General features: G+C 38.3%; 1 protein-coding gene and 2 pseudogenes across 2 annotated transcripts in view; 2 read left to right on the top strand and 1 right to left on the bottom strand.

Annotated features, from left to right (window-relative positions):
* The window catches only part of LOC107144062 (HLA class II histocompatibility antigen, DQ beta 1 chain-like), a 22,387-nt gene extending 5,953 nt beyond the window's left edge, over positions 1-16,434 (top strand). The window contains exons 4-5 of one of the 2 annotated variants that reach the window (XR_007348389.1): positions 13,941-14,071; positions 15,936-16,434. Coding sequence is in view for 1 of the 2 variants with exons in the window: in XM_015487922.2 (XP_015343408.2) it covers positions 92-201 (110 nt within the window). In the remaining variant the exon portion in view is untranslated. Of the gene's footprint in view, positions 1-91; positions 1,310-13,940; positions 14,072-15,935 lie in introns of those variants that run through there. The other variant, XM_015487922.2, reaches the window with a different exon arrangement.
* Positions 10,174-13,929, top strand: LOC125617411 (annotated as a pseudogene).
* Positions 15,311-23,595, bottom strand: LOC107144061 (annotated as a pseudogene).

Genomic DNA, 23,595 nt, shown 5'->3' with positions numbered 1-23,595 from the left:
GAGTTGCAGAGAGACCCCAGAGGTATTGGGCAGGGGGCTGACTTTCTCTAGGGATTTAACTTATGACTTATTTTTTTTCTCTCTCCTTCAGGGCTCATGCATTTATTCCAACATGTTTATTCCTGTTACCCCTGTTCCATGGTCTACTGTGCTCTTCACACTTGTGCCCAGTTCCTAGCCTCCCTTCTCTCAGGCTTGTGAGGAATCCACCTCTGCCAGCCATGTCCCCATCAAGACCTGAGTCCCACAGAGTCTGAGCGCAGATGCCAGGCCCTCTTCTTTTGCATACACACACACACACACACACACACACAATTTTTAGTTGTGATGGATCTTTATTTTATTCATTTACTTGTATGTGGTGCTTAGAATCAAACCCAGCGCCTCACACATGCTAGTCAATGGCTGTACCACTGAGCCAAAACCCCAGGCCCCTGGCCCTCTTCTTGTTCTGGTCTTTCCTGAATTTCTGTAACTGCTTTCCACCCGACGTTGGGAGCTCTGCTCCCTGTGCTGCCGGCCACATCTGTTTGTGCCATGAGTATTTTCAACACATTTCTGATCTTGTCCTCTGTCTGCAGACTTCCCACAATTTTAATGTCAAACTCCTTTATCTTTCAATATATATTTTTTCAAAATTAAATAGATTTGTGAGTCCCTTGTGTTTCTGATTCTGATTGAGTAAAAGTGGTGGTGGGAGATACTGACACAGATAGGACCACATTCTAGAGGGCTAGTTCAGTGAAGCCCCAAAGGGAGGAGACTAGGGGAAGTCATGGGTCCCCATACCTGGTCTAATTCAGGTGCCATATAAGAATGTGAAAAGGTATGAAAACATTCAATTGTCCACTATCCAGGGGCTTGGAAGTGGGGTTGTGTGCAGCAGTCTTTCCTGGCTTCTGCTGCAGCCTGATGCGTTTTATATATTTGAGCTATTGGAATTATTTTGTGCCATCATGTTGCCTAATAACACCTAACACTATAAGTTAACCAACCTCGCCACACAAATGTCTCCTGGCCTTGTTGACTATGTACACGGAGGCAAAAGACAATGATTGTGGGTTGCGTCTGAACTACCAGATTATATACTTGCCAGTGAGAGTTTTATTAGAAAGTAATGTGTTGATTGCATGTGATGGAAACTCCACTAATACCATCTTAAGGAAAACATTAATTTTTGACATGTAATTTAAAAGTTCATAAATGAATTTGGCTTCTGAAAAATGCTTAGATCAAGGACTAATATGAGATTCTTTTCTCCTTTTTCTATTAGCTCCTTCCTTTCTCTCTGACCTTTTCCTCCTGTCTTTACTCTCTTCTCTCAGTGTTCTTCTTTTTCTACTCTGTAACTCTTCATCTGTCTGTCTCTCTATCTAGTTTTGATACGGGGCACTCAACCACTGAGCCACATCTGCAGACCTGTTTTGTATTTTATTTAGAGACAGGGTCGCACTGAATTGCTTAGGGCCTCACTGTTGTTGAGGCTGGCTTTGAACTCACAATCTCCTGCCTCAGCCTCCTGAGCCACTGTGATTACAGGCATGCACCACTGTGCCTGGCTGTCTCTTACTATCATCTATTTTTCTCTATCTCTGTCTATCTGAAGGATCCTCTCTCTGTTCATATATTATATGGTTTTTCTAACTTTCTTCCATTCGTGTTCCTCCATGAACTTCTCTCTCACATATCTTTTATTTATTCCCTGCATTAGAATGTCTTGCTGTCTACCTCTTTTTTCTTTTCTTTCTCAATCCACCAATTGGACTGTGCTCATGGTGCACATGTCATTTCTTTCTGTCCTTCTATAGTCCAGTATTTTTCTCCTTGTCTGCATTCTCTCTTTGTGTTTATCTCGCTGCCTTTCTTTATCTGTCTTTGTGTGTGTTTTCTTTCTCTCTTCCTAGTGCTCCCTGTGTTTGTCTGAGTACTGCTTTTCCTGATAGTTCTTATTTTCTCCTCTGGAAATATGGGTATGTAGAGGAACATCTCAAACTTTCAGCCTATCACCTGAATAGCAAGAGATCAAATATGTCAACTCCAGTTTAACAATCTGGAGAAATCCCTGATAGAGTGACATTCCAATTTCTCAACCAATCATTTTAGCCATGGGATATAGACTCTAAGTCAGGCCTTAGTTTTGAATCAATTTCTGTGGCAGAAAGGCAGATTTTTTTTTCCTCAAAAAGAGAAAATTATGAAAAACAAAGCAAGGCTGGATAGATGATAACAGTAATAATGATAATACAATAATAGTAATATCAACTGTCATTCCCTCTATATATGAAGTCTCCTTCTCTGTTTCTTTTTGTCCCATTAAAAGTTTATTGTCAAGGGAATACCTCAGTGGTAAAGCCCTTTCCTAGCATACATGAGGTCCTGGGTTTGATCTTCAGTCTCCACACCCATGATGCTTCAAGTATAATATGTAGTTTACATAAAACTGAAGTTTCATTTATGCCCTTATAGAAAGAGAATTTCAAATCATATCAACCTCCAAAACCAAGCTCTCTGGTTATATGAATTTATCTTTATTTGCTTTGGGTGGTTCTTATTGACCCTGTAAATGATGGTGAAAGGATAAGCTCATTTACCTTCAAAACATGAGGAAGTAATAACATAATAATAATAAAATCACTTTTACTCAGCAAAAAGTGGTATTGATATTCTGGGTGAAGTCAGTTTCCCATTGCTTATTTATGCGACCTATTACCAGATGAGGAGGAGGGAAGCCACTGGGATATAAATGCAGTAACTTCTGGAATTATATAATAGAACATCCCCACACTCATTTCCAACATATGTCTGCTGCTACTATCTACTTCGGAGAGGTCTTCAGGGAAAATAAAGTTGTCAAAGTTGGGGCAGGTATTGATACATTTGAGATTTGTTCTGCCCATGTAAGTCTGATGGTAAATATTTACAGTATGGATCCCCAGGATGTCCTGATACTTGGGTTTTTCTAAAAGGAGATCAGGAGTAGCCCAGGTTCTGCGAGTTCTGCATTACTTATGTTTAAATAATCAGATCACATACTTTTGAAATGCTGTGTCCTTTGGTATTCAGTAAGTGCTTAGTAAATATTTGCTGGTTACCCATGAAGACCTCTGTTTCGTGGGTTAGCCTATTCCTGGAATACTTTTACTTTTCTCTCTGTATACATTTTTTATCATACACTTTGATGGCTGTAGTGTCTCCTTCCCTCACTCATGATGGCAAAATTGTCTTGGCTATTTTGTCACATTGACACATATACTGGTAGTGATGGTGGGATATATCCATTCAGCAGGATTTTATTTTTTATTTTTCAGTGTTAACTTTTGTGTTTTTATATTTTCCTGTTTTGGAATATGCAATAATTTTTTTAATCTACAAAATATTTCATTCACTACCTCTACTTTTAACATCCTTTGTGCACTTCTAAACATCTAGGAATCCTACATATTTCAAATAAGGTCTTAAATTTGTCCACTGTGTACACAGTACTGTTGAATAAACTACACACATGTAACAATGGTTATGTCTGAAAATGTCTTCTATGTAGGATCATTCTGGCCTAGAATCCTTCATTTCTTCCACTTCTGTTTCCTATGTCACATGTGTCATATCTGAGTGTCATATAATGTGATATTACAATTTCACTTCTGAAAGAACTTTTCAGAAGACCGCCTTTCTATAAATTTTAACATAAAGTGTACAAAATGTGTTAGTTTACTAACTCTACGTTTGTTATACATTGGCAACCTCTTTAATATCTAAAGGCTAAATAATATAAAATTAAGACTCCTTTGTCCAGTATATACACAATATATACAGAACAGCAAAGTTAAATGAAATGCACATTGCAGGGCAATGGGTAAGCTAAAATTGTCTAGCACACTCTAACAAAACACCTTTTGCAACTTCCCTCCTGCCTCCCTTAACCCAGTGAACAAGTACAGACAGTGAAGTTTAACAATTCCAAACACAAGTATTTCCCATCAGTTTTTAAAAGCTCTTTACAAAGAGATTCATCCTACTACTTCTAAGTTCATCAAGCACTTATAAATAGGACTAGATATTCCACATAAGAACCTGTCCATGATGCACCCAGAACTGGTAAATAAAATTGCACATGTAACAATGGTTATAATCAGAGGTATCTTCTTATGTTTTGTCCTTGAACCTTTCCATTCTCACTTTCTTTTCTCTACTTTCAGTCCAGTAGACAAGTAGAAGCATATGTAATGCTTTGAGCTGGTTGAACAAATTCATATCCAAAAGTTTATATTTATAGAGAACAAGCTTTCCTATAAATTTCAATAGAAAATGTACAAAACGTGCTAATTTTACTAACTACTTGATCATATACTCTTTAACATCTAGAGACTAGATGTTGCAAAATTAGTTCTCATTTGTCCATCATAGTCACTAGATACATAGCAAAACAAAATGCACAAAACATGCTGAAAACTGATGTCTGAACATGTCTAAGTATGAACATATTATCATATTACCCTTTGCAATTGTTCCCGCCCTCCTCCACATCACTCAGCAAGTACAGATAGTACTATCCTGCTCACAGAGGTGGTTTTGCAGTTCCATTCCCAAAAGACAATATTTCATATGAGTTTTAGTAAAAAAAGATATTTACAAAGTGATGTTTTACTACCTATATAGGTAACATACAGTGGGCACTTTTAAACATCCAGACAGACTAGGAATTTCAAGTAAGAATTCAATTTGTTCACTGTGTACACAATAGTCTTGAATAAACTGCACACATGTAAAAATATTTCTAATTTGAAAATGTCTTCAAAATGTGAGCATTCTGCCCCTTCATTGACCCAGTGGGCTGTAATGCTCAAATTTTTAGAAGACAATCTTTCCTAGGAATTTTAACACAAAATATACACAATTTGTTTATGGATTCTACTTTTGTCATATACTGGCAACCTCTTTAACATCTAGAAATGACTAGATTAGGACTCATTTGTCCTTTATATACACTACATAAAGAGCAAAGTAAAACAAAACCCATAGACACAGAAACAACCCTTGCCAAACTGGCATGGTGCTCCTGAGGAGCAGCTCACAATCTGCACTACTCAACAGGGGGTTTGGCTATTTCCCCCAAAATCATTTCAAAAGAAAATTTACAAAATGTGCTACATTTTACCATTTCTACTTTTAACATATACCAGGCATTTTAGAACCTCTAGAAAGTCTAGATATTTCAAAACAAGTACTTAGCATTTTCAACTATATATACAGTAATGAGGAATAAAATGCACAGAAAACAATTGTTATTTTATGAAAAACGTCTTTTACAGAAAACCCATCTGGCCTGGGACCTCCCCCGTCTCGCTGTTAAAGGCTTCTCCACGTCCTCTAACCCACTAGACAAACGTGGACAAGTGTCCCTCCTAGAGCTGGTCTAACAAATCCATTTCAAAGTCCCTTCCAGAAGACATTTCTGAGATTTTAAAACGGGCATCTACAGACCTCACAGTTTACCTCTATCACACGTGGGCAACCTCTTTACATTTACAAGGTCCAGACTTAGCGCTAGCTTTAAAGGTGGGGGAGTTGAGAGCGGCCTTTCATATTGTACACACAGGCTTCTACAAACGGCCATGGAATCTTCCCTCAGGGCAGTGTCATTTCCAGTGGGTCACCTGCGGCCTGTTGCTCTGCAGATTCTCTGTGTAGGAGGAACACGGAGCGCCAGGCCTAATGGGTCCACCCTGGTCACCGGTGCGTCAATCACCTTCCAGGGCGTTAAGACCTCTGCCTTGTCCTACAAGGTGGTGTCGCCAGGAGCCGGCAGTGCGGGGTCTCAGGGGGCCCTGGTCTGTGCTCTCTGCTGTCCAAGGCGTGGCCGAACTTTCGGCGTCTGCTCGCCTTCTTGGCCCTCGAAGTCCTCACTGGCCTCCACCGCACTGGGGGACCTCTGTTCTTCTCGCCAAGCCCCACCCGCTGCCACCCAAAGGCGTCAGGTCCTCAGTGGCGGTTCTGCCTGGGATGACAGGATTGGGGCAGCAGACCAGGCAGCACTCAGGGTCCCTGTCTGAGAAGTCGCTCCCACCCTCAGGTCCTCCAGCCGGGGGGTACTTTACAGCCTGGGTCAGCCAGTGCGCAGGCGCTGCCGAGCTCTGGGGTCTGCAGGGCAGAGGCCAAGGCCTGTCCCAGGCACTCAGCTCATCTGCCAGCCTGGGGCAGAGGGCCCCAGGAGCAGGTATTGCTCAGTTTCTCACCACCCTCTCTGCCAGAACTGATTCTGCAATAACCTGATTTAAAAAAATCCTCAATACTCCTGTAATCCCAGCGGCTAGGGAGGCTGAGGCAGGAGGATGGCGAGTTCAAAGCCGTCCTCAGCAATTTAGCCAAGCCCTAAATAACTTAGTGAGACTCTGTCGTAAATAAAATATAAAAAGGGCTGGGGATGTGGCTCAGCAGTTAAGTGCCGCTGAGTTTAATCCCTGGTAGGAAGAAAAAATAAAATCTTCAATACTGTGTTTTCAACAGAAATAGAATGCTTCATCATATAAGATTTGAAGTCAATAATTTTGCTAAACTCTTATAAAAATAAATTTCATGAGCCATCTTTAGAATTGTTTGAATTTCCTGTATCACATTTGTACTGTTAAAAGATAGTTTTGTTTCTTCCTATTCTGCTATTTTAGCTTTGTCTCCTTTTCTAACTCTCTGTAATGTTGGGAGACACATTCAGTAAACTACCAAGAGGGTGTTGCTGTAGCTGCGATTTTTGTTTCATTCAAAATCAGTCTATTTTGAAGTTCTTATTCTAAGGCTTTCTCTTGATTATGCCAAAGGCAAGAGAAAAATGATTGTTTTCTAATTTCTATTAATCAGAGAAAGCATGTTAAAAAGAGGGGGTTCTCTACAATATTCTTTTCATTATTTAATTTAAATTTTATGTGAACTCCAAAGATGGATAATTCTTCAATGTTGCTGAAGTCTTTCATTCACTGATACAGACAAAACCCCCAAAACCACGTTTTTAATATAGTGTCAACAAAGGAGTTCAAAGTCATAGGTACTGCAGAAGAGGGAGCTGAATTGCCATCAAGGATTTTTTTCTTCTATTCAACTGATAGACATGGAATATTGATAAAAGAACAATGGCAGAGTAAAATTTTGTAGCTGATTTTAGGAAGATAAGAGTTTATTACAGGCTTAATATACCTCAGAGAATTACCAGGGGAATAGAAGGAGCTGAATAAGGCCACTGAAGAAGCCACTCCCTCTTCTCTAACCATGGAACCACACTGGTTGGGACAGCCACATGGGGAAGCCCCTCCATTTAGTGAACTGCTCTGATCAATTTGCCCTGGTGAGGGGGACTTGCCTGTGTATTGCCTCTTTACATCCCTAAAGTGAGTTATCAGATATGAGGATCTCTCCTCATTCCAACACAGAAAAATAAGGTACCATTTCAGCTGAAAGAATATCTAATCATGTTCAACTCTCACCAGAATGCTTCTGATTAGTCAATCTAAATGATGCCAAAGTTTACCCAGGAAGTGTCATCTTCAGTGTTGCACCTTCTGAGGTCAGGATGAATGCACTGGAAGAGGTTGAGGGCTGTTTTATTCCAACCCACTACATATGGGAATAGGGCACTCTTAAATTTTTTTTTCACTTCTATTAGTAGCATAAGTAATTTTCAGATCAAATCTTCTTCCATGGAAATTATGAGTGATGGTCTTATTACAGATTAGATCATGTGCAAATCAATGGTTTTTTGGCCCAATAGGCCTTTTCTACTTAATGTAACAGTAACCACTCCAACGAAGTAAAACAATAAATTCAAGTTAATCTTTTCCTTAAAACTCACAGAACATTAATTTAAATATAATTCTTTACAAGAAATAATTGACTTGCCTGTGTCTTATGCTCTATTTTAATATATTTTTATGACTTGTTTTCTTTAATGAATGATGGCCTTCTTCCCTTTTCATCTCTCAAACCAAAAGTTCTGGTTTCAGTGGAGAAAAGTCAGCAATTACCACAGTGTCCCTTTCAGTCAGCTGTGGCCAGGAATTTTCAGAAAATAACAGAGTAATCCAAGTAACTTCCTTCACTATGTCTTTTTCTATGGTTTTACTCATTCATGACATAGACTTCTTTTTGTCTCCCAATTAATTTAGCTATACTGTCCCCCTATTTGTTGCTCTCACATGCAAAGTTGGTCCCTGCTTTAGGAATTGCACTTACTGTTCTTGCTGACTGGAGTGGTTTGCTGTAGATTTTGAATAATTGAATTTTTCTTGTAATTAAAGTCTCAGTTTAAATAGTATATATGAGACTAGCCATACCTATTCATTCCCTCAATTATGTTTTTTTTTTTCCCTTTAGGGAGAATTCATTACCATCTAACTTAGAATATTACCTGGCTCATATTACATAATGAAACAAATAACATATGTATACATTAATCTCACTAAGACATTAACCCCAATTTTAGATAACATCAATCACTATAATATATTTGCATAAATTAAAATAAAGTAGAAGGAAATGAGCTTAGACATATGTGGGTCATTATCAAATGGTCTAATATAATTAAAATTGTTCTAAAAAGAAGTGATAAAGGATGCAGGAAAGGAAACATAATAACAGAGAACTTTCTAAAACCAATTAAAGACAAAACATAGGTTCAAGAAACTCAACTTCATTCATAACATAGGCAAATAAAAATAAGCCTTTAAATAGTATGAATAACTTGCTGGAAACCAAAGATAAAGGGAAAAGCTTTCAACTGATGAGAGGAAAAAGTGCCTTATTTTCAAAAAGAATAAGAGTTATGGTTGCCTTTCAACAGAAAGAATGGAATCCAGAAAATAATGGAAAGACAACTTTAAAATGCACCAAGAACCTCCTTGGCCCCCAGAGAAACCTCGAATCCTATAATCTTCTAAAACATTCTTTAGCAGTAATGCTCAGAATCTTTCTGAACTGGCCAAGTAGGAACACAGCCCACTATAATCTCTCTTTCCCAGTGATCATAATGAAAAATATTGAACAGAATGTGTAAAGTGCCACCCGTGGACCTTGAAAAGTAACCAGTAGCAGGAGGAAAGTGGAAACTGAAGAAATGGCAGTCAGGGAGGGGGTTCCTGGTTCTTTTCTCTTTTCTCTCTTGGCTTTGGCTGGGGTAACTGTGGTCATGGAGCAGACAGAAGAAATTCCAAAGGCACTCCCTGTTTCTAGCCAGAAGACTGGAAAGGGGAAAGTTATAGAAAGTATGTGGGAAATACACCTTTTTTGTTTTTGCTTTATTTTCTTTTTTCTTTTTCTATTCTAGCTCTGTCCTGGGCATGGCCAAAATCATGAAGCTGCACTAAGGTGCAGTGGTGGAGGCATTAAAAACCCCAAGAGCAAAACCCATTTGATGGCCATAAAAACTGTGACTAATGGAGTTTAGGGGTATTTCCACATTATTTTTCTCTATTTTATTTTGCTAATTGCCTCAAAAGCAGCTCTAATTGGGTGGAATCACATTATAGTACTGGAAACTACTTTGAGAGAAGCTCATCTTTCTGGACTGAGAAACTGGTAAAGGGACCTATAGGAACTGGAGTATGTGGAGAAATGGCACAGAGGAGAGAGTCATTCTATAAATTCATCATAATTCTTGGGGATGCCAGGCTCCCCAAGCTGCACCTGAGTGGCACAGTCTTCCACCAGCTCATCATATGCAATAGGAGCTGAGCTCTAAAATAAACCACCATCCAAGTGCCAGACAAAACATTGAGTGGCATATGCTCAGGGCAGGCACAGAGCAGCATTGCAAAGTATTGAGAAACTGTACTGACATCAGTACTACCATCCACAGAGATGGGACAGAGCTTGCCTTCTATACCTGATGAGGTTAGTTGCCTGCTAAAGCAAAAATTTTAACATTTTCCAGAGGATTTAATAGAACACAGAGCCCACATGTATATTCAAACTGTGAGGAATATAATCCAAACTTATTTGGCACACAAATAATCCTGGGGAAACAGAAGTTTTTAGCAGGGCAACACACCACATTAAAAAAAATGGAGCTGGTTTTTGTGGCATATGTCTGTAATTCCAGTGGCTTGGGAAACTGGGAAAGGAGAATCACAAGTTCAAAGGCAGCCTCAGCAACTTATCAAGGCCCTAAGCAACTTAGTGAGACCCTGACTCTAAATAACAAATAAAAAACTGTTTGGGGATGTCACTTAGTGGTTAAGTGTTCCTGGTTTCAATCCCTAGTACCCCTCCCTCAGTAATCTGGAATAAAAAATGACCTAAGCAAAATAAAAATTCACTGACAGATTCAATAGCACAATGGAAATGACAGGTAAAAGTGCAAATGATTTTGAAGGTGGGTGAATATCCAGTATACAATTTGAAAAAAAAATGAGTATTAAAGAAGTGTACAGAAATTCAGGGACCTGTGGGACAATATCAAAAGGTCTAATGTTCATGTCACTGGAGCCCCAAAGAAGAGAAGAAAGAGATAAGTTGCGTAAAATGTACTTGAAAAAGAAATAAATTCATATTCAAATACAGAAATTTACAAACTGAAGAGGCTCAGTGAACCCCAGAAAAGATAAAATAAAACAAGCACCAGAACCATTCTAATCCAATTACTGAAGATTAAATATAAAATGTATTTAAAAGAGCCAGAGAAATATGATAAACTAGATATATGAGAACAATGATAGCAAGATGAGGCGACTGGGGTGATGAAACCTGTGGTTCCCCATCAGGGAAGCCAGCTGGGCAGGTTGGAATGCTGGCCCAGAATTAGGGAAAGCGTGAACATGTGGTATGGCAGGGAGAAGATGAATATCAACAGCAGTTTTGGGGCTATGGGGGATTGAAATATCCTTTTATTACCGTCTTTATTAGGTCTTTTATAATGACTATAATCATCCATAAGCATGAAGACTCAGTGATACAATAGGTTTAATGAGGATTGTCATTGGATCTTGGCAGTAGAAGGGCTGGGCTGGAATATGGTACCTCCACCATGACATTGTGGTCCATGTGATGTCAGCTGCAGCTGCTGTGGGAGGTTATGAGGAAATCCAGACTCCCTCCCTCAAGCACATCTTGTCCTGCTACTCAGAGCCATCTTCAGGGCCCATCTGGTCTATGTTAACGTGTAGCCTAGGAACTTAGGGGTGTCAGTGCCCCTGGAGCTAGTTAGTCCTCAACCAAGATGGGTAGAAGACAATAGGTAAGATTTTTGTCCTTCAGGTGACAGTTAGGGAAGTGTTCTGCCAACTGTGCAGCAATATCATCTCCATTGCCCAGAGTAGTAATTTTAACAACATATCCCTTTGTGTGTGTGTGTGTTTTCTCCTTCCTTTACTCTTTCCCTATCCTTTTCCAACATTCTTGTTCCCAATTAAACCACCAGTACCTATGTCCTTGTCTTAGACAGGAGAACCAGTTTCAGATGAGTTAGTTATCTGTATGATCCTCATTAAGGGCCAGGCTAAATGCCAAAAAAAATATATACTGTACTTCATGTTTTATCAAGAATGTGGACCTACACTTAATTTTCCCCCTCAAACTACACTTATTTTTTTCTAATATAATTTCTTATCTCAAGCTCAGTAACAGGTTTCCAGTAGCATTTATTCCTTTGTAAATTTAGAAAGACAAGAAATCACTAGTTTTTGAATATGATGAAGTTGTTAAAACTGTTGTCCTACATTGCTTATCTGAGAACCATGTGTCCCTTTTACATGATCTACAGAACCCTTAAACAGAGTCTAGAAGCAAATAAATAACTTATTAATCCCTTTGGTATTTTCTTATCAATACATGCAAAAAAATACTTTTTTTCAGGATTTTATAACAAAAGAGAAAACAATTTATTTATATCCAAATAATTTGCTTGTTCTTTTTGTCAATATAAAACAAGATGAAGCTACCAAAAATTAGAATTTAACATTCATGATTTTAAAAAGGAATATCTGCAAGAATGAAATCTGAAGCAAATAGATCTTCTGGGTCACAGGATACCAAAGCCTGATTTATTATTTTTAAATGCTACTTTACCACTTTTTAGTAACTTGCTATACCACTTCTCACTTTCCTTGTTTCTTTATAAGATTTTTGCTTTTCCATGAAGTACTCACCTCTTCTCTCTTGTCTTGATTTGTGTCACCTGAGACCTGCCACTTCAAGTTTCAGGTCTAAGTTTGGCATTTGTAACTTAGCCTCAAACATCACTGGGGAGATTCATGTAGGATGGTGACTGTGGAACTGGAAACTACCCCTACTGCTAATCCCCTGCCTTCAGAAAAGGAGAAAACAGACTCTCATCAGGAGGTTGCTAACCCAGAACACTATGTAAAGCATCCTCTACAGAACAGATGGACATTCTGGGTTTTTAAAAATGATGAAAGTAAAACTTGGCTAGCAAACCATCCACTGATCTCTAGGTTTGATACAGTTGAAGACTTTGGGGCTCTATACAATCTTAGCTAGTTGTCTAGTAATTTAATGCCTGGCTGTGACTCCTCAAATGTTAAGGATTGTATTGAGCCTGTGTGGGAAGATGAGAAAAACAAACAGCAAAGACAAAGTGACCTCGATGGCTTTTGTCTAGAGACACTGCTGTGCCTTATTGGAGATTCTTTTGATGACCACAGATGTATGTGGAGCCGTTGTTCATGTAAGAGTTAAAGGTGATAAGATAGCAATATGGACTTACTGAATGTGAATACAGAGAGGCTGTTACACATATAGGGAGAGTATACAAGGAAAGATAGAGATTGCTTATCAGTCTCATGAAGACATAGCTCCTAAGAGATGCTCTACCTCTAAAAATAGGTTTGTGTTTAAGAAAAGGCCTTCTGAGTGTTCTCAAAGAAGACTGCCTCAAGTAATTGAGATTTGGGGGTTGAGGCAAAGCCTCTTCAAGGGCAGAGTGGACTGCATTTAATTTTGATTCCATCTAAATGTTGCAAAGATATAAGGAAGTCTCATTTACCTTTGTCTTGTATTTTGATGCTCATTTTTTAAAAAATTAAAAATAGAGTGTCCACTATCCCAATCAAAGAATTACAATCAACACAATCTCCCAGATTTCATGAATGTGTTCCTGGCCCATTTTGTATTATCTTAATAGAATTGCCATTACAAACAAGTTTTACCCATTGACAATATTTAACAAAAACTTGCATTTCTATACCTTAATAAGAAAAAAATTGAATTTATGTTCCATCGTATGCAGGGCATATTCTGCTGGTTTGAAAGAATGTGATGCATACAGTTTTCTAGCAATTTTTTTTGTTTCTTTTGACAGCATTATATTTACTCTACTCTTGATGATGGGTGCTAGATTTTAATTTATTTGTTTCTCTACTTGATAACACTGATGATTCTGATTCCAGTTTTCCATTTCCCTCATGTTACATGGGTGAAGCATCTAGGAATATGACACAAAAGTGGAATAAGTATTAATTTTGTGCATACTTTTATTTTTTGTAACTACAAAACTTTGCTACAAATATATGCATTTCATTCAAATAAGGGATTTTGTGTGATTTCATGAACAGAATTATGGATTATAAAAAAGTAACATCATAGTTACATTTCTAACTAGAATTAGTATGCCTGATTTCATATCTTTATGCTGTATTTTAACACTTTGTATTACTTAGGTAATTTTGCTTTGGTTAAAAATGGCTCAAGCAAAAAAGCAGTCGTACTCATTTTAAGACAGTGTACAAAATGGTAAATAAAATGTGTACAGTGAATTGTACTTTAAACAAGAAAAAATCACTGGGATATTCTTTTCGACTATTTTCCATCATAAGATCTCTTCTAAGAAGGAGAACCATCATTCAGAAATTATATGCTGTGACCAGCACAGCCAAACTGGTGGTTCTGGTGAGGGGCCATGGGGAATTAGAAAATATAGAGATTCACACATGCATATTTTGCAGATAAAGCTGGCATCTGGTGGAGCATTGCTCTCTGATGGAGAAGCAGATCTAGAGAGTTACACCAGCAATATTTATTTATGTATGTCTCATTATCAGGATAAAGATATGCAAGCATTATTCTTTATACTCAGGTAAGTTACAGAATTAAAAACATCTGTGCAGCTTCTTCATAGTATCAATCCACATTGCAATGTGCAATGTTAGGAGCAGTTGTGCAGAGCTTAAGAGCGTACATTGTTTAAGCCAGCAGGCTCAGAAGTAGCAGAGTTGGTGAAACATTGTGGTTGTCTAGAATGAGAATTTCTCTATTCCTAGGAGCTATGTGCCTGAGATCAAGGTAGAAGCTGATAAGACTCTTGCACAGATCTTCCTCAGGCAGGGCATTACCATAGCAGCTAGGCATCCTATACCCTCACACAGATATTTTCCCAGGTACCTGGTGTGCCACAGGTATAAGGTCATCAAAGACCCCCCCAATCTCAGTCACTGCTCTCTCATTCTCTGTCACTGCTCTCCACAGTTATATACTATTTTTTCCTATGCTGCCTATGCATAAATATCATGCACCTAGACTAGGTCCTTTAGTGAAAATGGTATGAGTTAGCATCACCATCTCCTCAAAAACCTATTTTGAGGTTACTGAAGGGCATACATTTAAAATATTGGGTGATTAACATATTCAGGAATTATACAATATTTTATATAATAAAAGTGCCTAAGTTATAATGTCAATAATCTCAATTTATGAGTTTGAGCATGGAGTGGATTTAAATGTTGTTATCCTATTATAAATGTCCATAGGGGATGAGGCTGTAGCTGCCTCTGGTATAGGTACCTTTATCCAATATATTGCCTCTCTCTGTATGTTTTCATTGATGTCACCCACAAAAGGATCAATGTATGGGGCACTTTCTGAGACACACACAGCATTTTCTTATTTTCTTGTATTCACTTCTATCTTCTGTCTGGCTAATCCAGAGAGCTTCCATCTCATCTGTGGTGAAATATGGGAGCAGACATCTTGCATCATTCTGCCATCTTCATAAATCTGACATTTGTGGAGAACATTTTGATTTTATATTCTTGAAAATCCATTTTTGACCTTAAAAATGTTTTATTTCAAGTTTTTATTTCTTCCAAAACTTTTAGAATGCTATTTTAAAACTCAAAACTTAAGCATTGCTCTTTGTTTTTTCACAAAAATACTACATTTATGGAATAAAGTATTCACCATACTCACTGACCCCAAAAAGGATAAAGGCAGAGTGAGAGCATAAAGGAAATGCAGAATGTAAAAAAAATCTTTTATTATGATACAATATCATTTTGGTACTTCAGCTGTGGTGTTATTAATATGGCCTGATGAAGAAGTTAAGGACCTAAGAAATCTGATAAAATTTCAACATAAGCTCTTCCATTCTTGTGCACAACTTAAATGAGTTCTAGGAAAAAGATAGAGGAAAAGTATACTCTAAGCAAAGACACCACAGAAAGAGATTTATTTATTTAATTTTCACACAGATTTTGGATGAGGGTGATCCAAAAGCCAAGTAGGTAAATGGGTGGGACAGATCTCTTTGTGAAAGGTAGGCAATCATGTAATAATAAGTTGGAAGATTTTATAAGAGTAAGTAATCTCTGTGGGAAAAATGTTTCATGAATTCCACTCAAGCAGGGCAGGGAGGAGGGCATGGAAGGAGCAATACGATAAACCAGAACAGGAAGTGGGTCTAAGTCATATAGCAAGGCCTGCACAGAGAGCTAGAGTCAGCCAACCATTCCTCTTCTTTCTTGTAAATTGTGATTATCTGAAATAGCAGACAGCATGAGGTTGATGGAACCTGTGCCCCTGTCCCAAGATCAAGCCATTCTTCAATTAGCCAAGAAGTTTTCCAAATACATTTAGGCATACTGCATGCCAACTCTGCACTCCCAGGCTCCCTATCTCCAGTTCCAGTTATAACACATCTGAATCCTTACCTCTCTGTTTTCTAGGTTATCACACATGAGGTCCTATGGTGGCTGGAAGTTCCACGGGAGTGCAGGACTTGGATGATGAAGATGGTGCCTATTACAACACCCATGAGGCCAAGAGACAATCCCAGGGCACAGACCAAAGTCTTGTCAGCTCTGCCATAGGGGTTGGAAGCTCAGGTTCCGAGAAAAAATAAACAGTCACAGGACAGGGTGTGTCTATGGGGAAAATGGTGCATGCATTTGGAAATGCACAAGACAACTAGACCTTGGGGAAGAGTGAAGTCAATTATTGACAACTTTGCAATTGTGGGATATAAAGTTGTGGCAATGGGGGTTAAAGGGTTAAGACAAGACAATGTAGCTTGGGGATTAAATTGGAAGGTAGACAATGATGATGGGATTTAAACATACCCCAGTGCTTGAGGAGAAACTCTTCTAGGCTCCTGTGTTCCACCTTGCAGTCATAGAAATCCTCAGTGGAGGGGACAAAAGTGAGGTAGCTGAACTTGAGGAAGGAATGATCACTCTTGGGATAGAAGGTGGTCTCAGCAATACCTTCTGGAACTAAATGTCCATTGGAAAACCAAGTGATATTGGTCACAGGAGGAAAGATGTTATCCACTAGACAGATGAGGGTGTTGGGAATGCCCGGGGTCACAGGAAATTTGGGGAACCCAGCCACTTCAGGGATTTCTACAATGAAAACAGCACATTTATTGTTATTTATGATAACTGTGCTTCAATATTTTTAACCATTTTGGAGGAGCCTAGTATTCTCCAGATACTTATGATATATTTTCTTGTCATTTTAGAATATTTTTATACCAATTACTGCTTCTATTTTTTCACTTTGAAATTTAGAACACATCTCTGTCTTTGGGAACCCTCAGGGCGTGTGTGTGTGTGTGTGTGTGTGTGTGTGAGAGAGAGAGAGAGAGAGACAAAGACAGAGAGAGGGAGACAGAGAGAGAGAGAGAGAGAGAGAGAGAGAGAGAGACAGACAGACAGACAGAGAGAAATGAACCAGCTTAGAGCTTATTAGGCCAAGAAGTTGGGAATATCCTTGTGTAGGAATTCAAGGAACATCTCATGGAACCTAGCAGAGGGATATTTAAAGTTAAATACATATGATGTGGACTAAGTATTTGCCAATATGTGTATTAGAAATGGGGAGGAATTTACGATGTAATGGAAAGAACACCTAACCCCCGGGGAAGGAAAAGATCAGACCTGGACTGTGAGGTAGGCACAGCGTAGAAAAGCAGAATGTGGACACTTACCATTGGTGGCAGGTGTAAAGTTGGAATCTTTAATCAAAATGTCCAGATTTTTTTTGACCACAACAAGATTTCTCAGGGCCTTCTGAATTTCAAATGTCGTGAAATTGCTAAACTCAGGCTGCCTCCACACAGTCTCCTTTTATTCCAGGTCGATGTAGAATAGTTCATCTCCATCAAATTCTTAGGTAAACTGGCCATAGTCACCATATGTCTGGTAGATATTTGTGCCATAAGTGCCGACATGATCAGCTGGAGAATTCTAGAGCATGAAGATGAGAATGGGCAGGTGAGATATATGGAGAGGAAAAAAAACTTCATAAATAAGAAGGCATAAGAAATACTGCGAATATTGCAGTGTATTACTCTATTTGGTTGCTCTAACAAAATATCATAAACTGCTGAGAGCCATTGCCAAGTTGGAATGACGCATGGCAATTTCTTTGTCAGCCTACCCAATGTTGCTTAGAGGAAGGACTCTCCATATTGGACCCAGGTCATTTGCAGTGACATTGCATGTAAGGTGACCTTGCTCAAGGACCAGGGTGGATCAGGGTTTAGGGCTCTCCTTGGGTTTCTGGCGGTTCCAGGTTTAAGGTGTACCCTGCTGGGAATAGGGCGTATCCTGCTGCCTCAGGCGCGCCGGCTCCTTGAGTTCCCGTTGAGTTCTGGCGGGATTCAGAGAGTATTTGGGATTTTGCCCAGAACGTGTGTGTAAAGTGCCGGTGACAGTTCGAGAATAAAGAGTTGCTGTTTGAATCTACAAGGTGTGTGGTGGCTTGTGATTTTGTGCCCAGCCATACTGTGGCAATAAACAACCTGTATTATTCTGCTTATGGACTCCCAAATCCATGTCTTTCCCAATTGCATTTATTCTATCTCAAGAGTCTCAGAGGTTTTTGACTTGTTTTGGCACCAACATAAAAGTCTAAAGTCCAAACTCCCATCTAAATATCATCTAAATCAGATATCCCTGATTCAAGGTATTCTGAGGAAAATTATTCTCCAGTTATGAATCTGTGAAATCAAACATGTTGTGTGCTTCCAAAGTACAATGGTGGGGCAGGCATCAGATAGACATGCCTGTTCCAAAATGGAGAAGTAGAAAAAAAGAAAGGAGTGTCAGGTCTTGAGCAAATCCAAAAACTTTCAGATAGAAAATAATTTTCTTTGGTTTGATGTTTTGACCTCAGGTGTCTTCTGGAGTAGTATTTGGGCCTACAAGGCCCCAGAATGTACTGACCCCATGGCTTTGAGAGTCTCCACCTTCATGCCAGTTCTTTATGGTGGACTTATCTAGGTATTGGCTGTGTGCCTGGGTCTTACTGCCCTGGATCTCCTGGGCATTACCCTAATAGGGACTTTCCTCAGTGACTTCATTGTTTCCAGGGCACTTGCTCTCTAGGCCTTTGCTGGATGGTAGCAACTCCAATGACCTCTGAAGTGTATTTGAGGTCATTCTTCCATTGCCTTGGATAACAAGTCCTGGTTTCTCTTTAGATGGCTGACTAATCTTGCCATTGTTTTCAGACTAGCACCTGGTTTTGGTTGAGATGACTAATCCTTACTAATATTCTTATTAAATGGTCCCTTGGCCATCGCCTGCTCTTTCCCAAACAGACCGTCTCATTTTTAACAATAAGTATAGGCTAAGGATTATCCAAATTTTAAAGTTCTGCTTATTTTTTATTATAAATTTCATTTAAGTCATTTATCATATAGTAAAAATAGCCAAGAATACCCAACACTATGCTGAGAAATTTCCTTACCCAAATATACAATTTAATTTCTTATAACATCTACCTTCTAAGAAACACTAGGATACAAACACAATTCAACCACATTCTTTGTCATAGGAAGGATCACCTTTACCACAGTTCCTAATAACATGCTCTTCATTTTCAACTGAGGCCTCATCAGAATGATCTTTACTTCCGAAAATTTACAAGCAATTTTTTCAGGATTACTTTGATTCTTAGGTATTACTTAGGTATTCACTAAGGAGATTGAGGCTCTCTCTTTATAGTTCTCTTCTTTTCCTTTTGGGCCTCTGCAAGAATTATCCTTCATATTCTGTCCATATTGTGTGGACCTTTTATAGCACACAGCAGAAAATCTTTGCAGCCTGTATCCATTTTGCAATTCCAAAGCTGTTTCCATACTGGTTACACCAGTACTGTACCATTCTCCTGGTACCTATTTTCTATCTTATTCCATTTGGGGTTGTTTTAACAGCATTCTATTAACTGGTTGAATTATAAACAGCAGAAATTTCTTTCTCTCAGTTCTGGGGCACAGAAAAACCAAGATCAGGACACCAGCAGATGAAACTTTTGCTGAGCCTATTCTCTAGAAGGCCATCTTTTCACTGTAACTTCAATAGCAGGAGGGGCAAGTGAGGCTGAGTGCAATAGCATACACCTGTAATCCCAGTGACTCAAGAAGCTGAGGCAGGAGGATCACAAGTTCAAGAGCAGTCTCAGCAACTTAGCAAGGCTTAAGTAATTTAGTGAGACCCTGTTTAAAAGCAAAAAAATAAAGAAAGAATTGTGGATGTACTCAGTGGTAAAACACCCCTAAGTTTAATTCCTAGTACAAAAATAAATAAATAAATAAACAAACAAACAAACAAACAAATAAATAAATAAATGAAAAGCCAGTGAGAATTTTTAGAAATATCTTAAAAGGGCACTTGTCTCAGTCTAATAATCTATTAAAGTCCCAATCTCCTAAACCATCACCTCAGAAGGTAGGATTTGAACATACAAATATGGGTAAAGGACTAATAGCATGTGGTTTCCTATTTTGCATAGTCTGATGTCAAAGTCCCCATTTCTGTCTTTTTCCTCTTTAAGTTATTGAGACATAAGGTTTAAAGATTGACTGTTTTAATTTTTAATTAACTAAAAATTAAATTTGTTTTTATGCAAATTGTCTTTTCCATGATATTGTGTGCTTCATGAGAAATAAGGATGTTATGTTTTATTCCCTTCTGTACCTTGAGTACTTAGTAGACTTCATGGCATATAGTAGGAATTCAGTAACATTTGTTTGATAAATAAATAAATGATGATTAACAAATATGTTAAAAATTTCATTGTATTCCATTCTTTTATATTTTTCTTTGCTTGGATTTTTTTTGGGGGGGGAGGTTAAACTTTAATGACTGTTTCAGTGTCCATGATGTAGCAGTGTAAAGAGCTAGAGAGGAGGCTGATATGAAGGTGAGTCATAGATTAAGAACAGAAAAGCAGAGAGAGTTACAGAATGATGTAATTTAATCTGTTTGGCCCTCCTTCTAGTGCTTTGATGGTTAGATGTGACAGGACTTGGAGTTTGGGCTGAGCAGCTGAGACTAACTTATTTCTAAGTCCTTAGGTTTTCCATCACACATTATCCCAGTTATCTGAGACAAAAAACCAAGATGTTACACTTATAATAATGCCTAACCTCGGCACTTATAGAGCTCTTTATTACTTAGAATATACATTTGATTATTTGTTTTTATTTGTGTGTTTCTCAGAATATTGCGGTAATTAATTATACACATGTGAAATCTGAAGAACAACAAATGGAACTGACTTGCTCAATGTCATTCTGCTAATCATTTTAATTTTTCCCATTCTAATGATCTTCAGTCAAATTTATTCTCCTTGCCTCTAAAGCCAAAACTTGGAAAATATAAATTATGTTGAAAACAAACCAAAAAGTGACATACTATTTTCTGTATGGCAAAAACATTTATGGACTTAGTTATCCTAAGAAAATGGATAAAATAAGAATAAATCAGCAATCACTTTGAGAAAGAGTTTAAAGTGGGTGAGGAGTAGTAGGTTCATAATCTGCTGTGAAAGGAAAGCAATATACTTGGAGAAAGATCTCTAATTTCAGGAGTTATCATAAATTAATGGTGTAATCATAAATTAATACTGTAATAATGCTTGAGTGTATCATTTGGTTCTGACTTTAGAAAGACAATAATGCCCTCTGTGAATACTCAGTGAGAGGTGGACATTGTAGAATTCAGTTTAGTCTACTAAGATTAGGTTTTAGGGGTTTTGGTTTCTTGGAGGGAAAATAAGTATAACAATTCAGATTCAGGGGAACTGTGGTTTCATATACTACTACGGGGCAACAAATTTAGTCAGGTTTTTTCAGTTTTCTCTCACAGTCCTAAATCCTCAACCATGTACTCACCCACTATGTCCTCACCTCCACAGGGGCTCCCGATGGCCAGCAGGGTGAGGGCCCCCAGGATCAGAGCTTTCTTCATGGCCACCCTCCTCCAAGGGAATCCTCAGAAGTCACTTTTCTGAATAAGGGAAGGAATGAGAACTGGGCAAAGAAAGTGACCTAAAGAGAACAACAGGAAGAAAGCATTAGGAAGAGCCCAGAGCTACCCTTGCTGTCTTGGGTTTCAGCCCATTAGAGAAACCCCTGGAGCTGACATCTCAGTTGCCAGTTGAAGTACTTTTACAAAGAGACCTGTGAACTTCCCCTGTTTTGAATGCTGTAGGAGCACAGATTCACAATGGAGCAGAGGGGACTTTCATTCTGTAGATGGAGGAGAGGAACAGGAACCTCCATGGACCCTGGCAGAATGTGCAGATCTAGGGAGGAGCCCTGGGTGGATGTTGCTGGGAAGCCTCATGGATGGTCACTGTATGGTGTGGATTGAGTCCGTATTAATTATTACTGCTCCAGGAAATTGTTATTGTGTCATGCCCTACTCCACCCCACTCCACATCCCTCTTCCTAGTGTGTTTGGTGACTGGGACATTATAGAAACCAAATAAGCAAAATTTTGTTTTTTATGTGTTTTTTAATATATATTTTGGGTTAGTTTTATCCTCAAAAATCTCAATTAGTAGGAATCAAGTAACATTTTAGGTTGTCCTACTTCTGTACTTCTAATTAAGCAAGTTCTTCATTCATAGTCTCAAAAGCCCCAGAATTTTAAACATCTGTATTTTCAAATACTTAAAAATTTGTAGTATCAAGTAGAACCACCCACACTGTCATATCCTTTTCTACATCTTCCTGATTTTTTTCTGCTTTATGTGCTCCTTTTGGTCTTTCTGTGATGGTGTTACATATTTTAAATTAAAGTTTGTAGATATGGTCATCAATGATAATTGCCTCCATTAATTATGCCTCCCAGAAACCATGAGCCACTGTGGAGTTTCACATGTATCTAAAGTTGGCATTAAAAATTCTGCCATAGATTTTGAAGCTACTGACAGTCTTATGCTTCATTATTTCCACAGATGCCTCTGTAATTAGAAGGTGTTTCTGGTTCCATTCAGAACCTATTCAATTTACTTTGTAGCTTCTAACTTTCTGTATAACACACCATAATTGTTCCTTTTATCATTCTAACTTACATTCTGTCTTTACAAATCTCTTGAGTTTCTAGCAGCAGACCAAACACTTTTTGCTATTTGATCTATTATTATTTGATAAAAAATTTTGTTTAGTAGCCTGAGATTTTTAATGCATGAGATCTGAACATCATCAAACAGTGTCTAGTTTAAGAGCTCAGAAAGGATAAAGGAAAGTCTAGGCAAATTCCTGCTACCAGATAATAGATGGCAGATTTGTATGTGCATGCATGCATTTGTGTGTGTATTGTGCATGCAACTTTGAGGAAGATTGGGGGAGATCAGTTACTTTTTCTGTTTTTCTGTCTCCTTTATCCATTATACTTTTTTCCCCTTTTGGTACTGGGGATTGAACCCAGGAAAATTCTACCACTGAGCTACACCTCCAGCCCTTTTTAATTTTCATTTTGACACAGGGTGTCACTTACTTGCCAAGGCTGGCCTAAAACTTGTGATCCTCCTGTCTGAGCCTCCCAAGTCTCTGGGATTACAGATGTGCACCACTGTCCCCAGGTATCTATTAAACTTTTAACCACTTCTTGGTTGTTTTGAGCCTAATGTGGTAACTTTACATTTAGCAAAGCAAAGTTCTTAGCATAATCATCTGAGTAAAAAGAAAGAATAACATTTTGATAATGACTAACACAAGGTTTCCTTTTATTTGAAGAGGAAAGAAAATGTCTTCCTTCCTAATTTAGTGGGAGGAGATGGAAGCTTAAATCATGTAAATTTTTCTAACAATTTGCTAGTCTTCTCAAACATTTAGAAGTATATTGTAGGCAAATATTATTTGATATAAAATGTTATACTGAAACTGAATGGTATACAGTGCTCATCCTTCTTTTCTTTAATGCAGGTTTTCTGAGTGATTCCCTGAACAGCACTCAAGTTAGTATTAGTCAACACGTATAATACATTAAAAAATCTATATTTTTTCAAGTGCTGTAAAATTCAAGTTTTTCTATTAGTTCCATAACCTCTTTGTAGTCACAGCATCCACCTGAGGTCGAAGTTCATCAT

The sequence above is a fragment of the Marmota marmota genome, unplaced genomic scaffold (assembly GCF_001458135.2).
Source record: "Marmota marmota marmota unplaced genomic scaffold, marMar, whole genome shotgun sequence".
Taxonomy (NCBI): domain Eukaryota; kingdom Metazoa; phylum Chordata; class Mammalia; order Rodentia; family Sciuridae; genus Marmota; species Marmota marmota.
Note: the sequence above shows the minus strand (reverse complement) of the source record. Positions and strands in the feature narration are given on the sequence as shown.